General features: G+C 35.9%; 1 protein-coding gene and 1 long non-coding RNA gene across 5 annotated transcripts; both read left to right on the top strand.

Annotated features, from left to right (window-relative positions):
* Positions 1-961: 961 nt before the first annotated feature.
* On the top strand, positions 962-18628 carry LOC143471284 (uncharacterized). 4 transcript variants are annotated; one of them, XM_076969716.1, is made up of 17 exons: positions 969-1267; positions 1521-1797; positions 1867-2025; positions 2969-3037; positions 5044-5207; positions 6258-6408; positions 6480-6615; positions 7464-7645; positions 11822-11959; positions 12122-12685; positions 14344-14441; positions 14829-14983; positions 17352-17437; positions 17515-17745; positions 17861-17999; positions 18072-18218; positions 18378-18628. In XM_076969716.1, exons 3-17 carry the CDS (start codon positions 1872-1874, stop codon positions 18553-18555), a joined length of 2592 nt encoding a protein of 863 aa, XP_076825831.1. In that variant the 5' UTR covers positions 969-1267; positions 1521-1797; positions 1867-1871; the 3' UTR covers positions 18556-18628. The 4 variants fall into 4 exon arrangements, with proteins under 4 accessions (XP_076825832.1, XP_076825831.1, XP_076825830.1 ...); XM_076969715.1 differs by having other exon boundaries at positions 969-1797; XM_076969718.1 differs by having other exon boundaries at positions 999-1797; positions 12122-12226.
* Positions 18629-22936: 4308 nt separating this feature from the next.
* LOC143471302 (uncharacterized) lies at positions 22937-23787 on the top strand. Its single transcript, XR_013119527.1, has 2 exons — positions 22937-23163; positions 23342-23787. It is a non-coding gene; the product is annotated as an uncharacterized LOC143471302 (long non-coding RNA).
* The last annotated feature ends 1789 nt before the right edge of the window (positions 23788-25576 follow it).

Genomic DNA, 25576 nt, shown 5'->3' with positions numbered 1-25576 from the left:
CTTTCTTCATGTTTAACAAAACGTTGTAAGTGAAAAAGACCTCTGTGCAAGATACGTTTCACTTGTCTGTCACTCGAACTGCAAAGTATGGCAGTTGTGACCGAGATCTTGGAGGTTCAGAATAAAATTTCTAGTGTGCTAAGAAGCAGCAAGTGTGCTAAGAAGCAGCAAGTGTGCACCGCGACTCGTGGCCCAAGTCTCTCTGGTGTTTGTGGAAGGCAAGGTACTGCCTTTTGCAACAGAAAAGGTAGAAATAACCTAATTAGTGTCTCATTTCTTTAAAGAGATCACTTTTCTTTCGATGTGCAATACAGTTTTGGCCAAAAACTCTTGCTTGTGCTCCTGCCATATCTGCAGTATGTCCTTTTATCTGTTGTACGATGTGTGAGTACATGAAATATGTTTAAGGTGTTTTTAAAGACCTAAATGGTAACTTATTCAACAAGTTCATTTAATTTCTTGAAAACTGCACCCGTTTAACTCTGCCAACAAAAAGTGAAAAATTGACTAAATTCAACTGATGTAATTTGCATTTCCTTACTTAGTAATCAACGGCTGATGAGCTACATGTTCCTTATATTGTCTGCCAGTTGTCAAAGTAAGAAAATGGTACTCCAGTAAATTGGATTAAGTCAGGGTTTTCCAACTTGTAGTGCAGCTACCACTAGTGGCTCGCGAAGGTCTTACAGGTGGTACGAAAAATACTTCCATTTTTTTTTACAAAAACCTGTATTCACTGCTTTTTAACTTTTCGAGTTTTGTTTAGAAATCAGTAAGTTTTCCTGAAGCCCTATTGTTCTATGAATTCCTATTGTTTTGTAACAATACAATTTTAAAATACAGATCATGTCAACAAAGAGCGTTACTTCTTATAAGCGTCATAGATATTAGATCGAATGATTGTTCATAGACGTTACTTCTCTCCCAGCTTCATAGTGATTCTATTAAAGTACTGGCGGTAATGCAGTTGGTGCGCAGCGAAAATGCAGACATACACGTAATGTGGTTTGAAATAATGCAGGTAATGGTAGTGTTTATTATTCTTGTGAATAAACTAAGGAGATCAAATTAGTTGTTCTGCAAGAAGTTGCACGTGTTGACAATACAAGGTTCCCAAGTGGTACGGGATCGTAAAAAGGTTGAGAACCTCTGGATTAAGGGAAGTTAGAAATTAATTTGCATGATTATAAGCTGTCAACTTTGATACAGCATCGATGGAAATGGTTCTGCGATATTATATGGTGACGATCCTACCTTTATTATTATGGTTAGTGAAGAACCATGAAATATATAAACGTTTAACTTTAATATAGTTTTAACTTTAACTAAACTTGGTGGCGGAGAAGTGGTTAGTGTACCTGCCACATAAATATGTGAGCCAGGTTAGATTTCCAGTATACAACTAATGTAATAACCCCAAACAATGTTTGCATAACCCTTTTTTTAATGGTTTCGATCAACAGTTCTAAATTCTTGCAAAAATTTTATACCAAAAACACACAAAAACTTGTATTTATCAGAAGTTGCACAAAACGACAAGCTCAACAACCGAGGCTGGAGCGATGAAATTGGTCGATGGCTTCAAGTTGTGCACATTCTTTCCTCAGTCCAATGATAAAGATTACACCAATGCGTGAAATGAAATGTCATACCAGTATCAAATTTTACTTGTGGTTTTAACAGAAAACAGTGTGTTTTTTTCTATTCTCTCTTTTTTCTATTTTCACTTAAATGAATTATATTGAAGAAGAAATGGAATAATCTTAATTATTTTGCTTTCTTGAAGAAATCTCAAAGGTGGGATTTAATCAAATGTCAATTGTTGTTTGCATTGACGAAAATTTCAAAATTTTCCAATGTTTCCAGAAACAATGAAGAAATCAAGCAAACAACAGAAAACAAGAAGAAAACTCCCAAAATCAAATGCCAAAGAAAATGTCATTGCCAATGCGACATACATAAAAATTGCAGTTGCTTTATTTGTTGTTGCTGTTATTGCTGCTATTTTAGCTTATACTCTTTCAGGTAATTTAATGTCTAAGCAAACCTTAGTTTTCCAGGAATATTCAATGAAGTCAAATTGTAAATTGTGTGTAGTTTGTTTTTCTTTTATTTTTCCTTGTGAACAAGTTTCTCCTTTTTGAGGTGCAAGAAGTTAGTCCACATTGGTTACTTTATTTACTCGTATATTACCCGCAGCATCTATTCCTTTTGGAAAGTATTTTGTGTTGCTTTTAATCGAGGGTACCCTTATTTTTTCTTGCCATCATTTTTTTAAAGATATTTCCGCTCACTTACAACAATTTTTAACAATTCGATTGGAATGATTTTTCATTGGGTAACACTGTTTCAAGCACTAGATGGTATCAATTTTACATCCCGTAAAATTTGTTCTTTTATGTTCAAATGTATGTCTAATGACAATCATTTTTCTGATGCATAAAAAAGTGTTTACTGAAAGCCCAAGAGTTAAATTAGAAATATAATGCTTTTAACGTTGCTTAAAGCCTCTTTGTATTAAAGACCCTATAATGAGTTAGTATGGTCTATTTATCCTTTTTGTTTAAGGACTCATTTGAAAATGTTATGTTTAAGGATAACGTTTACGTTAATGCCATTTCAAACTCTATTACATAAATGCAATGATACAGTTTTTGGGTCATTACATGCTTTTGGCCAATGCTATGACAATGGGAGTTCATTCATCATCAAACAGCAATTAACTATGGGTTACAATTTTTTTTTTTAATGGTCATGTAACAAAGTTCTTGTTCTTGTTCTTGATGAAAACTCTAAATTGATGGTCTTTTGAAAAGCAGGTTCAGTCGAAATTTTTTTCAAATGTCATAAGCTTGCTTACAGCCTGCCACAAGCCATGCTTGGATACTTGGAATTGGTCGTTACACAATGTGTGTTTTTGCACCCATTTTATATTGTTTATTTTCAATGAAATAGACTTTTTAAACAGGGTCAACTGATCCATGCATAGAAATCAGAAAAAGTAGCACAAATGGTTTGCAAAGGAACACCTGTCCAGGTAATTTTTGTAAAGATTTATATGATCTTGTACTTGTATTAATCTTAATAGCGTGGTCAAGGTGTCTGTTGTCACTTACCGGGCTTACCGGACGCAGTCTTTTGCTGATAACACATTATTGTCATGGTAACGCATTCAATAAAGACAAGGAGGAGTATAAATATAAAGCATGAACATGAACGTGTTAGCTTTTATTTAATGAAATGCTTATAATTTTTGCTTTTGTTGCTGGCATTGCATATACAGTGCTTGCTATGTATACTTTGTGGCTTGTTTTCTTAACATAATCGTTTTTCTTCTTAACTTAACCTTTTATTTAACCTAAAAATCTTTTACGAAAAACTGCAACCAAAATTACAATAATCCTGAAAGACAAAATGTAAGGATTGACAATGCCGATTACTGTTGCTGATATACGACGGCTTAATGCTTACTGAGGCCGGCCTTATTTAATGCGACGGTCTATATGAGATCAATGTCAAACTGGACTATTTTGGCTCAAATTTTGTTTCTCGTAACGTATAACCTTGCCTTATCTTTTAAATAAAAGTTTCATGCTAAAAACTTTACTTCTGCCCAATTAATTTTTTGAAACAATATTCATTTTCATTTCGATCAACCGTCGATCCTGATGTCCAAAAACAAACTTATCCAAGCTTAACATAATCTTTTTTTCTATGGCAACATTTTGTCTGACATCTTTGTTGCAATGCATCTGAAAACCTGTAATTTTGTGTCAACTGAAGGAAAGTTCCCATCTCTAATCATTTCAATAGACATCCTACTATTGCATTGCCTCATGCGCAATAGCGGTGAAACTCCTGCATTTCGTCAGATGCATTTTGAGCTGACTTTCATAACTGACACATACGAGACATCTGTGGTGTTACCAATTGTTGCCAATTGGGTGTATTTAATGCACAGATTCCAACCTATTTCTATTTGCCAATCCTCACACCTCAGCTGCAAAAATTTCTTAATAAACATACCCCGACTTTATAATTGTTACTTAACAGTATAGAAATATGATAAATTGTGGGGAAGATTGTCAAAATACGATGAATAAATTTTGGTATTTTTGTGAACATAAATCTGCTAACTTTGCTCGAGTGCGCTTTATCAAACTACCTGTCGAGCAACATAGACATTGTCAATCCTGTTGTTTTGTTGTCCAATGAAAAATATAAAAAGCACTGTACATTCATACAAATTAACAAATATTCAGAAGTTTATGATCAAACAACAACAACAACAAACAAGAGACAGATTTGTGAGAATAACAAAATTTGTCAATATCTGTGCCGGCTACTTGGATTCATAGATTTGAGTTGGCGCATGCCAAACATAGAAGGATATTTGTGATAACTGATAACTTAAACATTTCATCAGTTTATGCCCTTCATTGTATTTTCTTGAAGTTACATAAAAATTTTTGTCATTCTTTACTTTGTATCAGTTTGATTTGTTTAAAATCTTTCAACAATTTCATTGTTACTGCAGAGGATCTTTTTATTGTGTCATAGGAGGTTTGTGTCAGGTTTTATACAAATAAGGTGTATTACTGTATTACCCTAATAGTTCCTTACATCTAGTACAGTATATCTAACTCTTTAGAGTTACCTGTGATGAATGTTTTTAAAACGTCCATATATCATTTACAGCATTCACTCTTTCTATTGCAATAATGAAGCAGCAACAAGAAACATATTAAGCATGTATTTTTTAAGAAGATGTTAAAAAAACTTTTCTTCAATTTTTCGAGTTCAACCTGCATGTATGCCAAAATATTAATTTTGTAAACACATTTTGGATGATCCCAATAAATCCAGATTGCCCAATATCATAGAATCTAGGTTCTTTACAATATTTTCCTTTGGTCAGTTATATTTTATACTACAACATCTGAAGTCAGTCAGTTACTGATTTTATTTATTTACTAAACATTTTTCAATAAATTTAGTACTACATTATTTAAAGTTAGTTTAATGATTTTATTTGTTTGCTAGCGGTTGAGTGTGATTTTGATGTCTCGCTTTGCTCCTTTCCCTGTCCTTTTGGTTATGAAATAGACAGAGATAGATGCCCAGTGAGCTGTAAATGTGCAGTAGATACCAACTCATTCCAAGGAGATATTCAAATAGATGAGACTCAATTACCAAGATTTTTGAAGGTGGGGATTTGCGAGGTTGCGAGATTTATTATTTTATTGTACTTGCAATAAGTTTTCTCATATACTATGTTGTTACTATGTGGAATTCAGTCAAATTATCCACATTTAGGCATGTTGATATTGTTACTGCTACCTTCAATATTTTGCACGTATTTGCATATTTTTTTGTCAAAGCTTTCAAGGCTATGTTATTTTATGTCATCTGTGAATTATTGAATAATGAGAGTGACAAACAATTCGATTTTCGGGGAACTTAACATTACTACACAAAAAAGTAAAACAAGAGATAAATAATGTGTATATATTTGGCAACTTGCCACGAGACAAGCAATGTGGGGGCAATAGACCTTTTACGCGTTAAAATGTTTGAATTAAATTGGTTGCCATTGGTTGGTCACGTGACACTTTTTGATGGCAATCAGCTGTCCGCTGTTTCTTTTACAATGCAAATTTCTTTTTTATTGACACTTTGTAAGTTGAGAAACTATAAATTTTCAAAAACTAGAAACAACACTATCATGGTCTTTATCACATTCTACTGGTGTTGAGTTAATTTCAAGCCGAAAAAAATCTGTTCAAATGTAAATTTTTTTATCTAAGTTTAACTGAGTTATCCTCATTCAGCAACTTCTAAAATTGTCCCGTATTATTGCAAAAGCTCATTTTTGTTGTTGTAGGCAGGTTACCAGTAATACCGGTTTGCTTTTTCAATAGTAGATTCAGTATTTCTTTGTATGCCTTTTCCTCGTTCATTAACTTAACAATTGACAAAGTAATTGTAATAATCTAGCTCCTGACCCATGTTTCTATGGTTTTTATTCTTTTCGGCAACAAAAACTTTTCTGAGATTTTTGTGAGGTAGGTGCCTTTCAGACAAAGAGATTTCACAAAGTTTTCATTAAAATCTTGAAATTTGATCTGGTGGTAACCGCTTTTAGAAAAAGTATTGAAGGATCATCAATTAAGTTTTGAAGGATCATCAATGAGCTCAGATTGCACACTGACTTTCCTCAGTTCAAGTATAAAGATTTTCGATAATCTTATTTTCAGGCTTATGGTTATGTAGACGAAGATGAAGAATTTTTACTTCAAGTTGGGACAGCAGCTCCTATTAACAAATATAACCCTGTAAATATTCGTTGGAATGAGGATGTGGAGGATCGAAGATTTTTAATTTATTTCGCAATGGATGACAAAATTAGTAAGTTCTCCATAATATTTTGTTGAATATTCTTCTCTAGTTTCAGAATTCAAACCACTTTGATGTTCTAGAATCAAACAAGGCAGCTGTCAGCGCAATCAAAATAGCACATGACAAATTTGAGGAGGGGTCGTGCTTTAAGTTTCTGCCTTATTTGCCGTCATCAGACTCTCCATACATTAAATATATTCGAGATAGTGGATGTTGGTATGTCCTCAAATAGAATATTTTAATAATTTGTTTTATTTCACAATACTTTCAAAGGTTATTGAGCTCTTGAAAAGTGCATATTGGTTTGATTTTAAAAGTAAGAGGTTTCTTCTACATTCATTAGATATAGAGTGGGGCTTTATTTAAATGAGCGGCGCTGGCGCTCGTCAAAGAAAAATCGAACCCCGCTTTTATTCAAGTTCTTGAATAAAAAATAAGCACTTTGCACTCACAAGCACAGAATCAAGCGTCATAGTGTTCATTATGATGAACTATGATAATTGTCATATTTCTTGTTTTCTGCTCAATTTTTGCAACATTCCATGTTGTAATGCGGAGCTTGTTTCCTTTTGTAAGTTGCCATCCTAACCAACAAGCTTGAAACTTCCAGGTGCAGCACAAGCAGATTAGGCCACCACCTGATGCTGTAGTGAATCGTGCTACGTCCACAAAGTTTTTTTTTATGGAATTTTTTATTTTTTTACATGAGCTACTTTATGTTCACTAAGAGGTGGTTAGATGTCTGTTTTTTTTTGCTATTCTTCGACTGACATCATACCATATCTTAGATTATGTTTCTGAAAAACCAGGATCTTTTAATTTGTGTAGGACGAAAGCTTTTTTTTTCGTAGACACCAAAGGCATTTTGATGAAATTAAAACATGTTTTAAAACGACATCATACATTTCAAAACTCACAATCGGCAAAGCCAAAAACGTCAAATCCCTATGAACCGAAGTTTCCGCATCGCTGGATGCACTTTTAAATATCATCTATACTCATCATTTATACTCAAATCCATTTAAATTTTAGTCGACGTTAACTTCAACTTAAATAAATTTCAGGTCAGACCTTGGAAAACAATCCTGGGCTGCTGAAACTGGCCAAAAACTAAGCATCGGGGCTGGCTGTGAGCACTGGTCCATTGTCGCTCACGAACTATTGCACACCTTTGGTTTCGAGCACGAACAATGCCGGCCAGATCGTGATGGTTATATCAAAGTCATCTGGGAAAATGTTTTGGATGGTTTGATATTTATTTACCTCACTTTAATGCAACTTTTTTGCAAAACACTACAATATTATTATGTCAAAAATTTATTATTATTATGTCATATTATTAATTTATTTATTCTTATTATATCAGAAATTGTCAAAACATTAGCACATGATTATGAAAGCAATTGTTTATTGCGCTCATTCCTGGAAACCAGGATTTTTTTTATTGCTATTTATTATCATCCAGTGCAGCGGTCGTCAACGTTTCATTGGCAATTTAATTTATTGCAGTTTAGACAAATGTCAAGAGGTGTCCTATAAGAATGTTTATTTTATTGTCCCAGGAGCGAAATGCTTTTGCAATTGTGACAAAGCTGTCAAAAACTTGTAATGTCTTGTCTGTGGCTACTATTTTGACAGGTTCAACAAATGCATAGTGTTTGAAATTCACTTATATTTAAACACTCATAGATTCTAATATTCTTTGAGACGTGAATTGGCCACATCTCTCATGTGTTTAGTGAGCAGCAAACAATTTCTGTCACTACAAGTTAACTATAACACTGGTCAACAAAAATTTTGTTGCATTTCTACCAACACTTGTTCTTACCTATTTTGGGGGCGCTGAATCCGAATCCGACCTTAGTTTTTTTCTGCAAGGTCTAGATTTTTTGCAAATTGAGATTTTTTATTTAATAATTCAAATTTTCTGAAAATTACATGATTTGTCAAATGACGTTCTTGCTTATAGTCGAATAACCAACCTCAAAACAAAAATAGGTTCCCAAAAATTATTGTGTTACCACTAGCATTTGTATTTACAGACAATTAGGCACCAAATGTTTGAAAAAATGTAACAAAGAACATTTTTGCTGGTAAAATACATGTAATAAGCAAAATGACATTTTTTTTTGCAAAATAACATTGAAAAGAATGATGGCAATCCAATAACTTCTGCGTTTGTACGTTTTTTGAGTTTGCTGCTTTAATTTTGTCATATGAAAAAGCTGGGAAAGTGTAAAGAAGATTATGAAAGGACTCGTTGTCAGGATTTAGAGCTTTAACAAACTGTGTTATGAGACTTAGTTTGATGTGCAGGGGCGGAAGAACAATTTTGTCTCTGCTTACGATTAGGTTGTGTGTTACCTTAGGCATGCCAACTTGAAATGTTTCATGGAAGGGCCGCTCCTTCTGTGTCCAATGTTTTTCACGTGCTCTGCTGTCCCACATGCATAGATACCATAGAAATTTAGTGTATCCTTTTTGCTGATCTAGCAGAAAACTAACCATTTTGAGGTTAACACAAATGATCCAGGTGTGCAAATCTGAGCAAATCCATGACAATTCTGATGTCATCATGACGTTCCTTTAAGACAGTGGAGTGACCAACTGGAACAGCTTCATAAACATTTCCAATGTGTATGAGGACACACTTGAGGCTGTGTAAAAGGACACACTGTCTAAAAACAATCGCCATTGTTCTGGATCATATGAGGAGATACCCAGTTGTTCGAGAAGACCAGGTATATCGTTGCAGTATACCAGCATATTTTCCTCTGAAAAATAGGGAAGAAAGAGTTCTTCTCTTTTTCGAAAAAAGGAAACCTTTACAGATTGATCCTGTTTTTCTTTTAGTCTGGAGGCTAAGAGCTGAGCTTCTTGCTTGGACAAATCTAAATTACGTACTAAGTCATTCAGTTCTGATTGATTAAACTTCTGAACAGCTACTCTGGTTTCACCAGAAGAGTGTTCAGATTCTGTATCTGTTCTTTTATACTCCATTTCCATAACCCCTTCCCTATCAGATTCAGTTTCCTCATCTTCAGAAACTGTAAAACCACTAAAGACTGGAGGAGGGAAGCTATCATAGTGCGGAACAGGTCGTATAGCTGATGGTATACTTGGATAAAAAAGCATTAGTCGGCTCTTCCTGCCAACACCTTTCATCTTTACCATGTAAAATTAGCAGTCAGTCGTGTGATCTTGGGGTTCACGCCACACCATTGGAATGCAAAAAGGCAGACTCTTCCGCTTTCCTTTTGTTCAGTCTCTGAGCATTTGTTCGCAGTTATGGCACACAATATGTGGAGACCATTTCTTATCTTGATCGCCAAGATGGATGCCAAAGTAAGCTCTGTAGGCAGGCTTCATGAATGATGTTATATTTCATCTTTGACAGAAAAAGCGTGTACACACCACTGATATAACAAAATGAATCAGGTTTATTTTTGCATTTACGAGTGTAAAATAGAGCTTATAACCTATCCTACAGCATCTATCCGCAATACCTCACTATAATCAAACTGTTTAGCTTCTTCAAACGCCCTTAAACAGCAGTAGGCTACAACTTAAAAGAGCTGAAAGCTTCTATCTGAAACACTGGTACTGTACCACACAGACAACGCACACTAAATAGAGCCAGAAACGAAAAAATTTAAATTTTCGATTGCATGAAAACTAGAGCATGCGTAAAGAAACTGATTGCAGATTTGAAATCAACATCCCAAGATTGTGTAGAATCAGTTAAAAAATCTCATGCAACAAAAAAAAAATTGTTGACCTGTGAATTAACCTGTTTGTCTGAAATCAGCCTATTGGTATTGTATTTGGCTCTAGAAATGTAACTGCAAGCCAGAAAGCGACTTAAAGTTTGAGACAAATTGTTCCCAGTTTTAACCGATAAAAATATCGTTGGTATAAATGTGTTGTTCAAAATTCGCATCAAATTTTAGGTCAGCATACATAGTGCACAGACCAATTTTAGTTGGTCAATTTTTTTAGCGCAAATGTTTAATTGGAGAAAATATTAAGATGAAAATATCAATCAAATTATAACCATTGGGATAAAGGTTTGTTTGATTTTTAATAAACATAGAAATATCACTACCAGATAGTCACAATATCTTGTGGACCACTGAAATTTTCTCACGTACCACCGGATGGCACCTGCTGATGAACCCATCTGCTTCTTGTTATTCATGGAATCAATTAAATAATTATTTGCACAGACAAATTTCAGTTGATCACTTTCTTCTTGTCACTAGTTTTAGCACAGATCTTTAAATGGAGAAAATATCAATGAAATTAGTACTATTAGTTAAAAACTTTTTTTTTATTTTCGGGTTATGGTTTACTTGTTATTTATGAAGTTAGTTATTGAAAGTGATGGGGCAAGTTCAAAAATTCAGTTCAAATGGGCTTTAAATCAAAAGGTAATTACCTGCAAGTATAGTTGTAAAAGGATTTTTACAAACATGCAGTGGTTAAGCACTCACATAAGCATGTGGAAAAAACACAAATTGATTGCTTGATTATGATGAAGATGATGGCTCTTATGTCATAGCATAAAAACATTATGCATGACTCGGGTGTTTTGATCAAGTATGAATAGAATGTTTTCTGTGGTTGACAAGTATATAGTAACGGCTATAACTAAAACCATTTCTTTACATTGTGACTTCAGAATGACTGGTTTCTTCATTATAACAGGAAGAAAAAATTGGGATACAGTTTTGGTAATAGATGCTTAATGACAGTATATTTTTAAAAATCCTTTCTGTAGTATACTTATTGGCAACTATTCGTCAATTTAAAGCTAACTTGTTTTTGAACTTGCCACATCACTTAAGTTAATTTTATGTCTGCGTACATTTTAGGCATGCTGGTTTGTTGGAAACTAGCATTTCTTTTGTTGCTATTTGTCATTGCATCATGCAACCATTGTTCTGAGTGCTGTAGTACAGTGGCTTTCGGCTACATCTTATATGATATTTTGTACGGTTATTCTTGATTTTAGCGATCACAAGTCATGGTTAAGTCCACCCAGTTGCTTGTTCTCTATAGCATAGGAATTAAATGTGTATAATTCCAGGGTGAGCTGGAATTCAATTCCTGCTAGAGCTGCACTGAAGCGAGCCCCAAACGCTTTTGCAAGCGTGCTTCTAAAAATATTAATAATAGCTGTATTGGTGATAATGTATTGTGTTTTGACCCATGATGTGACTTTTGCTTGATTTAAATTATCATTTACTCAACTCTTGAACAATAGACTTTAATTTTTCGTAAATGCGTTGTTGACTTTGATGAAAGATAACTTTCATTTTGATAAGTTGTAGCTTTCAAACCAGTTATTTATATTTGACAGTGTGTTTGTACTGATCATATTTGTATTTTTATGCATGCTTAGTAATTCAATGTTTTCAAGCATATAGGGCGCATTATCGAGTGATGAACGTCAAGTATGTAGTTGATTTGGGATCTCCATATGACTTTGACTCCGTCATGCACTACGGAAAATATGGCTTTACACGAAATGGGAAGGCAACTGTGGAAAAGTTACCTGGTAAAACATTGTTTTTGTGCTAGGCCTGGCTGGTATCATTGCTGGCATGGCATAAGAATATGACAATTTTTATAACAGCATGTCGTTAAATGCCACATGATCTTTGGAATTTGTATGCTTGTATATTTATGTGATTTCTATTTCATCAAAATATGGTTTTAGGTACTAAGACAAAAGGAGTGCCTGACCATAGGCTTGAATTATCTGAAGAGGATATCAATGAATTGAATACATTGTACTGCAAAAACTTGAAAATAGGCAACAGTGGTACAACTGGTGGCAGTGGTGGTTCAACTGGTGGTAGCGGTGGTTCAACTGGTGACAGTGATGGTACAATTGGTGGCAGTGATGGTACAACTGGTGATGGTGGTACAACTGGTGGCAGCAGTGGTTCAACAGGTGGCAGTGGTGGTTCAACAGGTGGCAGTGGTGGTTCAATTGGTGGCAGTGGTGGTTCAATTGGTGGCAGTGGTGGTTCAACAGGTGGCAGTGGCAGCTCAACTGGTGGCAGCGGTGGTTCAACTGATGGTGGTACAACAGGTGGCAGTGGTGGTTCAGCAGGTGGCAGTGGTGGTACAACTGGTGGCGGCGGTGGTACAACTGGTGGCGGCAGTGGCACAACTGGTGGCGGCGGTGGTACAACTGGTGGGAGTGGTGGTACAACTGGTGGCAATGGTACAACTGTTGGTGGCAATGGTACAACTGTTGGCAGTGGGAGTTCAACAGGTTTTACATTTATTCTGCTATTTTTTCATTATCAACTGTTTGTTTTGATATTAATTTAACACTAGAACGACCGCACTTTTATACTACCTAGAATGATCAAGTGCGTCAATTGACACATAATACACATAAAATACAAATCATTCATTTATTTAGTAAGAAAAACATCTTTGAAGTCTTCTCTGCCTTTTGTCCTTCTAAATGTCCACTGCTCGCGAGCACGTGCTACTTTCGAATAAACTCGCTGAATGAGCCCGAATTTCTTCAGTGAATTAGGAGGCCGGACAGAAATTTTCCCAATTTTAGGGTGATCTCACCATGCTCAATTATACCTCAGACAATGCTGATTATCAATTTTTGATTATCGTTATTCCATTTTATCACGTTGTAATGATTCTGCAGACTAGATGGTAGACTTAGTGTGAAATTTTAAGCTATGTGCGTCAATTGATGCGCTTGGTCGTCCGAGGTAGACATATACTTTAATTCACCATTTTAATCATAAAACCTCCAAAAGTCAGACAAACTGAGCGTTGCAAGAAAGTAAAACCAACAAATAATTGTCAAGATGTTTCAGCAGAAAAAGATGATGCCCGGTGGAGAAACAAGAAATTAAATACTTGAAATACGTCAATTGACGCGCTTGGTCGTTATGGTGTTAAGAAATAAAGAAAATAATTAACTAATATTAATCTTTTGTATGAGTAATGACACCTTTTAACTTGTGTGGGCTGATTTCCCATCATAAAGCTAAACATTTTGATAGGAATTGACCCAATCACTGTTGTTGTTGTGTTGTCATCCAAACATGCAGGTCATATATTCTGTTTAGAACAAAGGTGGGGAAATTATGAAGTCCACTAGTATTTTTTTGCTTCTTTAGTATGTCAAAAGTACATTGGTATAGTGTTCATTTATGGTCAATTTTTCTGCTTTTTTCTAGAATGATTGAATAATATTAATGGCGATTTTCACTTAGGGTAAGTTAGGTGTAAAATGAACAAATAAGTGTGTCATATCTTGGCAGCAGCTTGGGTGTTGGCATATCTTGGTCATAAAAGCTTTTTTAATTCGAGGCGAGCGTGCAAAAGTTTATTCCAATTTATTGAACTTGTTACCAATAAATATCATAGTGAAATGTGGAAATAATATCATGGATGTGCTTTCCCTTAAATAGGTTTGTAAATATGATGGAATTTTATCTCTATGCTAAGTTGACCAAAGAAACTCATTTTATTTTTAGCACCACAGTCATAACCGAGTGAAATTGTGTCTGGTTACAAAATGACTCGAGTTAATTTTTTGCCATTAATTGTATAAACTTGTATGCGGATAGATGTCACAAAATTTGATTTGTCAGTTTGTTATTCTTTGTTTCTTCCTTTTTTATATGGTTGTCACTTTTTGTAAATTCATTCTTGTTCTTCGAATAATTCTTCAATGTTTTTTTATTATTTGTTTTGTTTTTCGATCTTGTATATTATGAATGAATTATTGACCTCTGTGCTGCATTTTGACAACACTACTTAATTCATAACAATACAGTTGTTCATCAGCTACACTATGTGTCTTTTTTTTGTGGAAAAATATTGTCACTTTCTCGTTGAGCGACTGGAATTTTAATTGTCAGCAATTTTTAACCAAACTTTATTGTTTCTTAGGATCCATACGTTGGAGTGATATTGGACCATATGGGCAGTGCACATGTAGAAGTGTATTTGCCTTTGCTAAGCGTACTTGCATTGGTGGAACTTTTATTGTAAGTACATTTTCAGTTTTGCCATTTTTGCGTAGAAAGGAATGTTCATTAACAAAGGCCCAATTAACAGAATGTAAATGTGTTGAAACTGAAAGTTCTGCGAAGTGCTGAGTATGTTGTGCTATAGTGACGGTGTTCCAGCACTCAGAGCAATGCTGTTAAACTGTAACAAAATTAAGCTCAAAAGAGTTGTGCGTTAAAACGTTAAGCATACATTACCAGATGATGGTAGAAGATGCACTGTAATTACATAGTAAACATATATCAGCAGAAATAAGATAAGATTTAATGTACAATGATTTTATTAGCTTTATAGTTTATCATTTTCGTTGATAGATTGATATTATTATTTATCATTCTCTAGTTAGTATTATGGTGTATATGCAGCAATGCAGAAAGAAGTTTCCCAACGTGGTCAGTTACAAGAAAAGGAAATGCATTGCTAATCATCGTCCAACAACTTGCACTACAGCTCAGTGGGAACCCTGGGGTAGTTATGGACGATGTTCCAGAACTTGTGGAACTTATGCTTTTAAAATGAGGTTAAACTACGTATAAATAGATCCCTAAATAAATTTGTTGTATTGGAAAATGCTTAATATCTTTTCAATTTTTTCAAATTAACACAGTATGAATATTATGTAGAATGGTAAATTATTTTCTGTTAGGTCAAGTTTTGTCAAAGTGGAAAGCAGGTGTTGAAATATGTTGACCATAAATTAACACGTTCACGGCGATGCGACCCATCAGTGGGTCATGCGTAAAATTTTGCTACTGCTTTGTGACCCAACTGTGGTTCTTACGAGAAACATTAATGTTACTATTTTTTGGCCTTTTTTCCTGTTTCAAAATCCTTGTTCAACACAGGCAAGTGATGAAATTCTTTGTATATTCTTTATATTGAAAAAGAACATTTGTCACTTAAATTTCAGTCAGAATGCTTCATTTTAAAGCACAAATATGGTTTGCTCTCGCAGCCTTCACAATAGGTTGATACTTTTCTAGCCTTTTTCGATGCTTCCCGTGATCCTTCGTTCAAAGAAATCAGTTCATAACACCCCAAACACCTTCGATCACCTGACAATCGTAACGGTTCGTTTCTCTCACTATTAAACTGATGATTTCATCTGATATAAATAGACTGAATACGTCTATTGGCCAAACTTTGCCTTCGTGTGAAGGTTTAGCCTTTAGGAATGCACAGAGTTTCTTGACCAGTGAATACAAAGTTCCTCTGCCTAACACTGGTAGCAGTCCAACTATTTTGAAGCGTGGCTAAACCAGAAGTACCGTCTACCATGCCTGTGGTGGTCACAACAATTGCTGTCGACGTATCTGCCTCTTCATCCTCTTCTACACTTGTACTGCTGCTATCACTTGATTCATCACCGAATCATCTGACACATCTTCATCTGCACCAAAAAATGCCATAACCTCTTTCTTTGTTTTATTATACAGTGAATTTACAAAAAGACTGATTACTCGAAAAATCCAAGATGGGGCTATCTGAAATTTTGCATGTCAATTTTGTATGCTTTGAACTCATTCTATAAAATGCCATCAAAAAACCATAATTCAAACTTTTTTTACAGAGACGCAAAATAAACATTAGAATTTTTGGTCTAAAAAACCAATTTTAGCTACTTTCATGCTAATGTTTAGCCTAATTCTGCATGCGCCCTGGCGCATTGAAGCGCGCCAACTGCCAGGGTAACACCAACAGTGCTGCATTGTGATTGGTCTAAATAGGTTTTTTAAAGCCCTACCTAGGACGTACAACAAATTCATAAAGATCTTAGTTCTAGGGGTTTGACGCCTCCTTACGAAAGTCCATTCTGACGGGCATCCTCCCTTTCTGTCCATGTGACAACAACTTGGAACGATTTTTGCACAAATTTTGGCCATTCCCAAGTCTTCAGATTTTTGTCTTTGCCCATGAATAGATGATCATTGTCAGTTGGTGAACGGTCAACCATGTAATCATTTTGTCAAATTGGACAAGAAATTTCATTCACAGCGGTAATAACCTCAGACAAGGGTGACCAACTATAATCACATGTAGATGTAGACAGGGCTATTCTAATACGAACAGAAACCAAAATATTTCTCGAATAAAATATTCGGGGATCAGGAATATCACGTTACTGTATTACTTATAACGTCATGTACTTATTAAGTGTTTTTCAACGCTTCAAGACTTAATTTTTTTAAATAAAGATCAGTCACCAGGTTACGGTTTTCAATCGCTGATTTAGCAAATCTTTTTCCAAGCGAATTAATTGTTTGGCGATGACGTCATGTTGTAAGCCGAAGTAATTAATTGTATGGCGACATCTTACCGTTTGTTTCTGAAACAAATAGAACTGGAATTTATTCTTGTCGACCTTCATGATATTCAGATTCGTTCGAACCCGAACAATTGATTTCGCTCTGCACCTTTCTAGAACCACTTATGACTTAATGCAAAGTCGTATTTCTTTTGAAATGTATTAGCTGGCCTACTACACCATAATCGTTAGAGGTAGGTCCGGTAATATCCTCTGTCCTCAACCCCACCATGATTTTGATTTGTTTTGGCGAAAAAAAATGAAGTTCGACTTTCAAATTTCCGATTAATTGCCTTTCTCTGACTCCAGAATAATGGGAAAGCCCCTTTTCATGGAACACACGTCAGCCCTTTACTAAGCAACTCGCCATAAATAAACAATCAGGTGCCAAGTAGACTGTTACGTAACACAGGGGTCCTCGCGTATCGTAACCTTAGATTGGAGTGGCTCCAACCGCCACAATCGTCTAAACATTTTAGCAGAAGTTCATCGGTAGACTTTTTTCATGGGACTAAAAGTATATTGCGTCAATCCTTACTCACATTAGACTAGGAATGCGATGTGATGTGAGTGTTGTTTGCAGGTCCAGGACATGCGCTGGAAGTCTTCATCAGTGTGTTGGACGCCCCTTAGATGGCTCATTGTGCAATGTCCCAGAGTGTGAAGACGGTATTTGAACTAAAAAAGCAAAACACTTGTTGACTATTTTTGTTCAACTGCAGTCAGCGCGGTACTAATTTATTCAGAGCGTCCGCACTGGTCCCCTTGGGTTTTGCTAAAGGACCAATGTCACGTGTCAGGCCACAAGTTTAAACGGCGCCGTTGTCAGAAAAAGAACTCCCTTCATAAAAAAATTATTCAGTTGTTGAAAGAGGAATGTCCTAATGGAAATCTGGTGGGTTCAGTCTTGAAATTGGAAAAATGCAACAGCAACCCGCCTGCATCTGGTAGAGTTGGGTTGTACAGCGAGGAGCCAAGTAATTGTTTATCTTTATTACAACACAGAGCAGGATATTCATTAGATGGCACTCGTTGCTAAAAGTGCAATTTTTGCTACTTTTTATTCATTTACTAAATTAAATATATTTCTAGTGATCAAGATGTTCAGGAGAACGCCGATAAAACCGCTCAATAATCCCTGCCCGGCTTCTAAAACACTCCGGTGGGTGTTTGGCGATTTTAACGGCGACCTTAAACAGGATGCAATGTGTGGCGAGGACAGTGGCATTTTGTAAGTTTTCTTCTCACAACTTCCTTGTTCTTCAAAAAGCTTTGTCTGACGTGCACGGTCTTGTGTTAACAGCCACATTTTGTACGGGGATACATCTGGACGTTTTGCTGCACTCGGATGGTCTGGTTACATGCAGGACTGCAGTAGAGGGGCAAAATATTCGGCGGATTTCAATGGTGATGGCTTGGATGATTTGCTCTGTCAGGACAAGGAGAAAAAGTAATTGTCATTGCTACACCATAAATTTTTGTTGCTGAGGAAACTTTATGCACAAGCGTCGTTCACTGGACTTGAGCGTTCCCACTGTAGAGCTTATGGCGTGCTTACTATTACTATGCAAATGCTGTCGGATTACTGCAACATTTCTTTTTTTGCCAGATTGTTGTCAGTCAAGTTGTCCGAAAATGCAAACTTCGATGCAGACGCGGTTTTCGAATCTTATTTCTGCACCGGCGCCAGTGATGAGGTCATTCTTCTCGACGCAAACGCCGATGGCAAAGCTGACATACTTTGCAACCATGGACGTTCCAGAATTGAGATTTTGCACAGTAAATAACGATTTCTTGCCTATTGCTTTGTCTCATTCGGTTCTTGAAAAAGAACGTTTTGCTAAAATATTGTTTGCAGTCTGTGGTTGTGTTAAATGCCGGTAGATAAGACCCGTCAGTCGGTTGAAGTAAGGTAAGGTGGAAATAGCGAACCATTTTATCAGTTTTAACGGAAAAACAACCAATTGAAAGATAATCTAGACGTAATACTTTCACCGCCGTAGAAGGAGATGTGATTAACGTTGGCTAACGCGTGCATAAATAACCTGTTTTCGGGCGTCATATGACGTAATCTTTGTTACAACCAAGAAGATCATCAACGGTTCATCCCTGATGCTTATTCTTATGAACTGTTCTACGAAATGACTATCACTTAAAATTTATTCGATCATACTGTGAATGTGATGGGTTAAAATGACATATCCTAGAGTTCCCATTGATTCAATTCATATACAAAGAACGAACGATTTAAATAGTTAAACACGGTTATTGTATGTGCAAACATAGCTCATTATAATAATCATAATAATGTAAGACAGCAGCATAGAGCGGGACTTGTCTGTAAGCCAATCTATGAACCGGTTCCAGATGTTATGCATTTGTTAACTGTGGCTGCAAACGCATCAAAAATGTTTGTGTCATTTCCTATACTTATTTTATTTCAACACTTCAGTATGATTATTTTGGCTAAATGACTGCAAGTTATATTTAAGCATTACGCATTTGGAAAGGTTAGTTCACAAACAGTTGCTTTAGTCTTCATTCTATTGTATTTTTATATTATATTATTTATATTTTCACTTTACGAAGCCTGCTCTCTCTTATGTTTTGTTAACTGTTTATTCATTACAAAAATTTGTTGCTATGTAATACTACACCTATATATGAAATAACAGGAAACGCGTCAAACACATACATTTATTTTCTCATAATAAACTGTGTGTTGAACATACATTCAAACTAACACATACATTCAAACACATACTACACATACACATATTGTCAAACACATACATTCACATTTACTAACCGGGCGCTGGGCTTTCGGTTTCTTAAATTTTATAAAATATAGATTTTATAGCAAACGTTTCTTGTTAAGTTTTTCATTTTTTCAAGATATAAACTTGTTTTAAATAACTTCAAACTAGAAAACAATCAAACTACAAAACAACGGTAAACCTTTTGAGTATAGTGTGGTGCAGTTTGATACGAATTGTATCAGTTTGATACGAAACTGAACTCAACAAACAAACCGACTGTCTCGCAACAAACGAAAAAGGTTTTTAAAAATTCATTTGGCGCCATACAAAGGATAGGGATAGTGTATAGCTTTTTGATAAACGGCCTCTATAGTGTTTTAAAGAGTTTCTTATAAAGAGATGATTGTATCATAATACAACAGCGTGGCGGTTCAAACAAATCAACATAAAAGTTCTTTGTCCATACCAGCACCTGTGACGAAGCAATGAATGAATGAAAAGGCGCTCGACTTCGACTGACAAACACCGTTGTGGAGCTGCTATAGTCAGTTTGTCAGCCAGTTCGGATTAAAAGTATTTACCCCCAGAAATCTCGTCTAATATGACAGCTATAACTTCTGGGAACAGCCTAGTTTTATGAAGGTTTTAGAAAAGCGTTTAAAGTAGTTAGAATTGGCAAGTGTCAAAAACATTTTAAGCTTGATGGTCATGGTGAATGAAAAACATTTAAAACAACAAAAAACACTTTGTACTGACAACGAATATCATAAATTATAATCGTCAGCTTGACGTGATAATTGGCGAGACTTACCGGAATATCTTCTCCTGAGCCTCATATGATAGTTCTAGAATTGGGTTTGAGGTTTAGACAATGCATAGATAGGCTACATAGCCTTGTTATTACTTGGGTGGTGGGATTCAAATACGTTAACATCTGGTTCTCTCACTAGCAGCATATGCCTTATTAACCCGGGGCCGATATATACATAAGCCTATACATCCGCTTGTTAACAACCGGTTCACGGAGGGCATTAAAATTCCAAGAACCAATTCGCATAAGTCGATGACTTGACACGAGTCACGTTTTTAAATTACTTGAATCGAGTCAATGCTTGAAATGACTTGAATCGAGTCAATGCTTGAAATGACTTGACTTGAGTCTCGGAAAGTAACTTGACCAATTCATTACCCTATTCTAACTAGGCTTGGCTTCTCCCGCACACTGTCATAGCAAAACGTGGCGTACAGTTGCATTGTTTGCTGTAGAAACTTGAAATTTGGTGACTTTTCCTAAAAAATATTCAGCTATCTGTCCATGTTTGTTTGATAAAGTTGGATTTTCTAATTTTTAAGATATTGCGATATTTTCATAATTTTCCTCTGCTTTGCTCTGCTCTCCGCATTGAAGCGTATTACTCATTTACGCACCAATAACTCGACTAACTATTCTCTTGCGTTCTCTTCTCGCGGTCAGCTGGTTTTCCGCACAGCGGGGATGCGGCGTAACAAGAAGAATTTCTAGAAATGTGTCACTTTTAGAAATACTTAATTTACACTAAATTCACTTTCTTTAGTTTTACAATTATGATGTATACAGGAAGCCAGGTGTTTTTGCTACTAACCTGTCAAAATCCGATCAGTTTACGACGTATAGTTTTTTAGTAATTAACGATTGAAAATGTGTGTGCGGGGTCGGCCACACCTAGTTTTTTAGTAAACTCGCGAGCCTGGTTAGGACCAGCTCAATTACAAACATTTGATTTCATTGCGAACGATCGGTTAAAGGTATAGCCAATGACATGACTTGATTTGAATTGCGTTATATTTTAACTTGACTTGATCCAATCAGTAACTTGACTCGACTTGACTTAAGTCAACTTTCCAAATGATTTGACTTGACTCGAGTCCTAAAAAAATGATTTGGTTACAGCACTGGCTGAATCCAACCACAACTGCAGGTAAGCTATAGCCTACCACCTGACCTACCACTTAATTGGGTGAAACAGCAACAGCCATCATTTAATGCTATGTTGCATTATGTCATCGTCATTATTGCCTCATTATTTATAACATTTATCAAATATGACGTAACAATGCGCTCTATCATTTAAAAACCAGCAGCATGCAGAGTAAACTTACTTAACTTTATGGTGTTTTTGTTTTACATTTTACAATTTTATATGTTTATGATTTGTTGCTCCACTGAAGATTAGATCATATATACCGAAGAAATAATGAAAACATGGAGGATTTATTTATTCATGTCAAATATTCCGGAGTATCTTTTGCTGCATTTGTCATGCTCAAGTACTGGGTTAAACGCAAAGGACTGATTGCAAAAAGTGTGCGCCAGGAACGAACAGCTCTGTGGTACAACCTCGTATGTTCCTTGGCCCACTCAGTTGCTTGTTCAATCTTGTGTACACTTTGCTTTTATCTAAATCCGAAGCTTGCGCATCCATTTCAACTTCCACATCGTGGAATGCCTCTAAACCGATTCACTTCTGGATTTTCACTCGGATATTTTTTGTTCGATTTTTTCGACACTTTGATTTCGTTGTCAGTCGCTAATTCCTGGGCAGTTCTTCTTCATCATGTAGTGGTCTTTGCAGGCTTTGGTGTGTACGCGATTAGTTGGAATTATTACAATCAAGTAATAGTTGCTGCGCTTAGTGAAGTCAACAGTGTATTCCTGCATGTTCGCCAACTTCTACATTTATCAGGAATTTCTCGCTCGTCGAGAATTTATCGAGTCAACAGCGTCATCAACCTCATCACTCATCTTCTCTTTCGATTTGGATCCTTCGCTTGGTTGACGATATTTTTTCTAATCGACATTGATGTTATGAAGGACAAAATGAATATGACTGCTTTGTTGTTAAACATTTTCATCAATATCCTCAATGTTGTTCTTTTTTTTCAATTGCTTAGAACAGATTTTTTAAAACCTTTAAATTCGCGTAAAATCGAATAATGTTGATTTCTTTTACTTTATTCTATTATAAGATTGTCCAGTATTCAGCCTGCATAGTTAATATTGCTGCTTTGTATATTATCCAGTATCTAGATAAATTTGTTGGTGGCTAAAGTTTCCAGTTATTCAACTTGTTTTATACTTTAATATGCTACGGTATATCATTACCATGATTTCCTATTGTAGGCCTATGCTTTAAATCCCGTGTAGCCTATGCATTATAGCCTATCTTAGTTGAGTGCCCTAAACGCTATCACTGAAATGTTTTTACTGAAACGTTTGTTTTGTAATATCAATAAACTTAGTTCACGCCGGTCCATATTTTTAATGTAGGTTATGTCTTTTACAAAACTTTTGTCGTACAGAAGTCCATTAATTCCGGTTCGCTATCCCTCATATGCATCCCTTTTGATGGAAGCTGTAAGTGTCTTGATCGTGGACATTGACATGCATTTACCAGCGTGACCTTCGACCTTAACGGCTTCTATCTGCGACATAGGAACAAATACTGGCGGGGCTTTAAGGTACGCCCTGAACAGAGTATTTTCCTCACGTATGGGAAGTAGAGAGGATGCAAGGAGGTGGTGATTGTGCTGACTGATGGAAAATCTCAGGATGACGTGGCGGTGCCGGCGATGAAACTTCTAAACAAGGGTGTCCTGGTAAAGTTCTAAATAAGCATGCAAGCAACGACTTGAATTTATTGTGCACTTAAGCCGCAACGCGTAGTGTTGCATCATAGGCTTCTGTATTATACAGGCTGAGTTTTGTAACCTATAAACATTTTTACCAGTAAATTTCCCCCGTAGTAGCAGAACTCTCTACATATACAATTTTCAGATATTTGCGCTTGGAGTTCAGTCCTCACGTGGTAAACTTGACGTCGACCAGCTTGAAAGCATAGTCGGCGTGAAGAATCATCTCTTTGTATTCCGCGAAGGTTTTGCCAGTTTGACCGAGGACTTAGCAATTGAACTTTCTGATTCTGTTTGTCATGACCCCTTCTATGGTGAACCCGAGCACCATTGGTGGAGAAATTTTAAGCACATTGGTCTTATCTAGCGGTTTTCCAAATGTCAATTTATTGTTTTTCTGTCTGACTCGCATAAATAATCAGTAACTTGAATGTAAATTAACTGCAAATCCGTCAACACGCTCCTTTCGTTAATATTTAACAAGCAGTAACATTTCGCGATGGTAGCATTTAAAATCTTTCCAATTATTGAAAATGTACAACTTTCGAGTTCCGCGTAAAAAAACTCCTTTGCAGTGCTAAGTCGCGAACTTTCTTGGTGTGTCGTCACTTTTCCCTTGAGCGCGTTGCAAAATTTTTCACATATTACGGCGAAGCAATCATGAACTTCACGCTGGCGTGTAGTTGCTTGCAACAAGTGCATGAAGGACAAGGTGTGCAAATAGACGACTGGTTGCAAATATTAGCGGAGCGGAGTTTTCGTTCAAATACATAAACTTTTTCTTTTATCCGTATGCTCTGCTCGCCGCTAGAGTAAATAAGACGTCACGACGTCATCATGACGAAAAAAATGACCTCACTACAAGCACACTAGAAAAAATGTAATGAAAAGAACAAACAAAGAACATTTTAATGGATTTAATTTAATTATTTCTTAACTGAATGTGCCTTTAACTCGAATCCTCAAGAAACGATGTAGGCTATAATAAGTATAAACAGTCGTGCAAGCAGAAAAAATTGAAATCAATTTGTTTAAATGTAGAAGCTTGTGATTAGCAGCTTTAGAAAATTGGTTGATTAATGGAACATTCGCATATTACGCTGAAGCTTTATTGCACAGCGTGAGTTTATCTCCGGTGAAAACAGTTGCCGGAATGTAACGTTAAAATTAACCAGGTTAAAATGAAAGAGATTTCAAAAGTACTATTTTGTTTTGTTGTATTTTCCACCTTCGATGTTCATATCAAAAACGTTCATTCACAATCATCCTTTTTGCGCTTAGTTGGGAAGCGATGGAAACCAAAGGACACGCGTAAAAGCAATAACACCAAAATATAAAACTCCTTTCTGCAAGAGATACCGGTCCGAGGATTTGGTTGTTAAGAATCTTACATGTATGGATTATTTTGGCATTGCGCGTTGCCATGTACGTTGCCATGTGCAGATCCGAGTGAAAATGGAATTTGACTTTAAACTTTACAGAGAAGTTGATCGCTCTTCTTACAAAGCATTCTACTTATCTCTTCAGAAATTTTGAATTAAATTGTCGAAAAGAGTTTAGCAGCAAAACCGATTTACGGATGGAACAAAATCAGGTCATCTATCATCTGGATCAGTCGTCATCAGAGACAACTTCACAGTCGTTAAGAGTAATCTGAGCTATTTCCAACAAAGGTCACGTGATTTGTAAGCATCAGTTGTTGATGACATTTGTAAACATTGTCTGATCGTTAATGACGTAACACCTATCATTATGAAGCAGCAGCCAAAGACAGAGCATCACGTTTGACTTCGGCGAAAGCTAAAATATTTCAAAAAATTTTAAAGGTTAACTGCTAATTTTAATCAAATAAACCGTAAACTGGAACTTTTACTCCGTCATTCTTTGATCTCATTTATAAATCAGCGCCATTTGTGCAGTTCCGTTTCAGGGTCTAGCGGACATTTTCTTTAGCAAATACGATGTATATAGACACTGTTATTCTGATGCTCGAATAATTCGTCGTAATTGGTTTTCATTTAAATTTTAGCAAAAGTATTTCAATACTTTGGAAACTCGGAAACCATTTCGTTGTTCCGCTCAAACCAGTTACAAACGTTTCAGTTGAATCGTAATTCACAACAATATACTATATTATTGTGTAGGGCTGTGGCATTGTTAAGCAATAGGAGAGCTTGTCGCAAATTTTCTAGCAAGAAGCTGGCACCCTTTTGCTTCGAGTCAACCTTGGAGCAAATTTCGTGCGTTTATTTAATCAGCTGAGGAATTTGCGCGAGATTTCTCGAATCTTTACTGCGCGTGTCCGTTCCATAATTTCATTCTTTTACCTCGGGTAGTTGAGATGGTTGGTTGGTTGGTGTAGGACTGTAGGTTAGGAGAA

Source organism: Clavelina lepadiformis, chromosome 9 (assembly GCF_947623445.1).
Source record: "Clavelina lepadiformis chromosome 9, kaClaLepa1.1, whole genome shotgun sequence".
In the NCBI taxonomy this organism is placed as follows: domain Eukaryota; kingdom Metazoa; phylum Chordata; class Ascidiacea; order Aplousobranchia; family Clavelinidae; genus Clavelina; species Clavelina lepadiformis.
The sequence above is the reverse complement of the archived record's forward strand: the minus strand, read 5'-3'. Positions and strand labels throughout refer to the sequence as shown.

What these genes read in the sequence shown, in the direction of transcription:
- LOC143471284 (XM_076969716.1), top strand. Translation starts at nt 1,872, where the DNA reads ATGAAGAAATCAAGCAAACAACAGAAAACAAGAAGAAAACTCCCAAAA. An exon ending in ATTCGAGATAGTGGATGTTG is followed by an intron (nt 6,616 to 7,463) that starts GTATGTCCTCAA and finishes AATAAATTTCAG; the next exon opens with GTCAGACCTTGGAAAACAAT. An exon ending in AACTGTGGAAAAGTTACCTG is followed by an intron (nt 11,960 to 12,121) that starts GTAAAACATTGT and finishes ATATGGTTTTAG; the next exon opens with GTACTAAGACAAAAGGAGTG.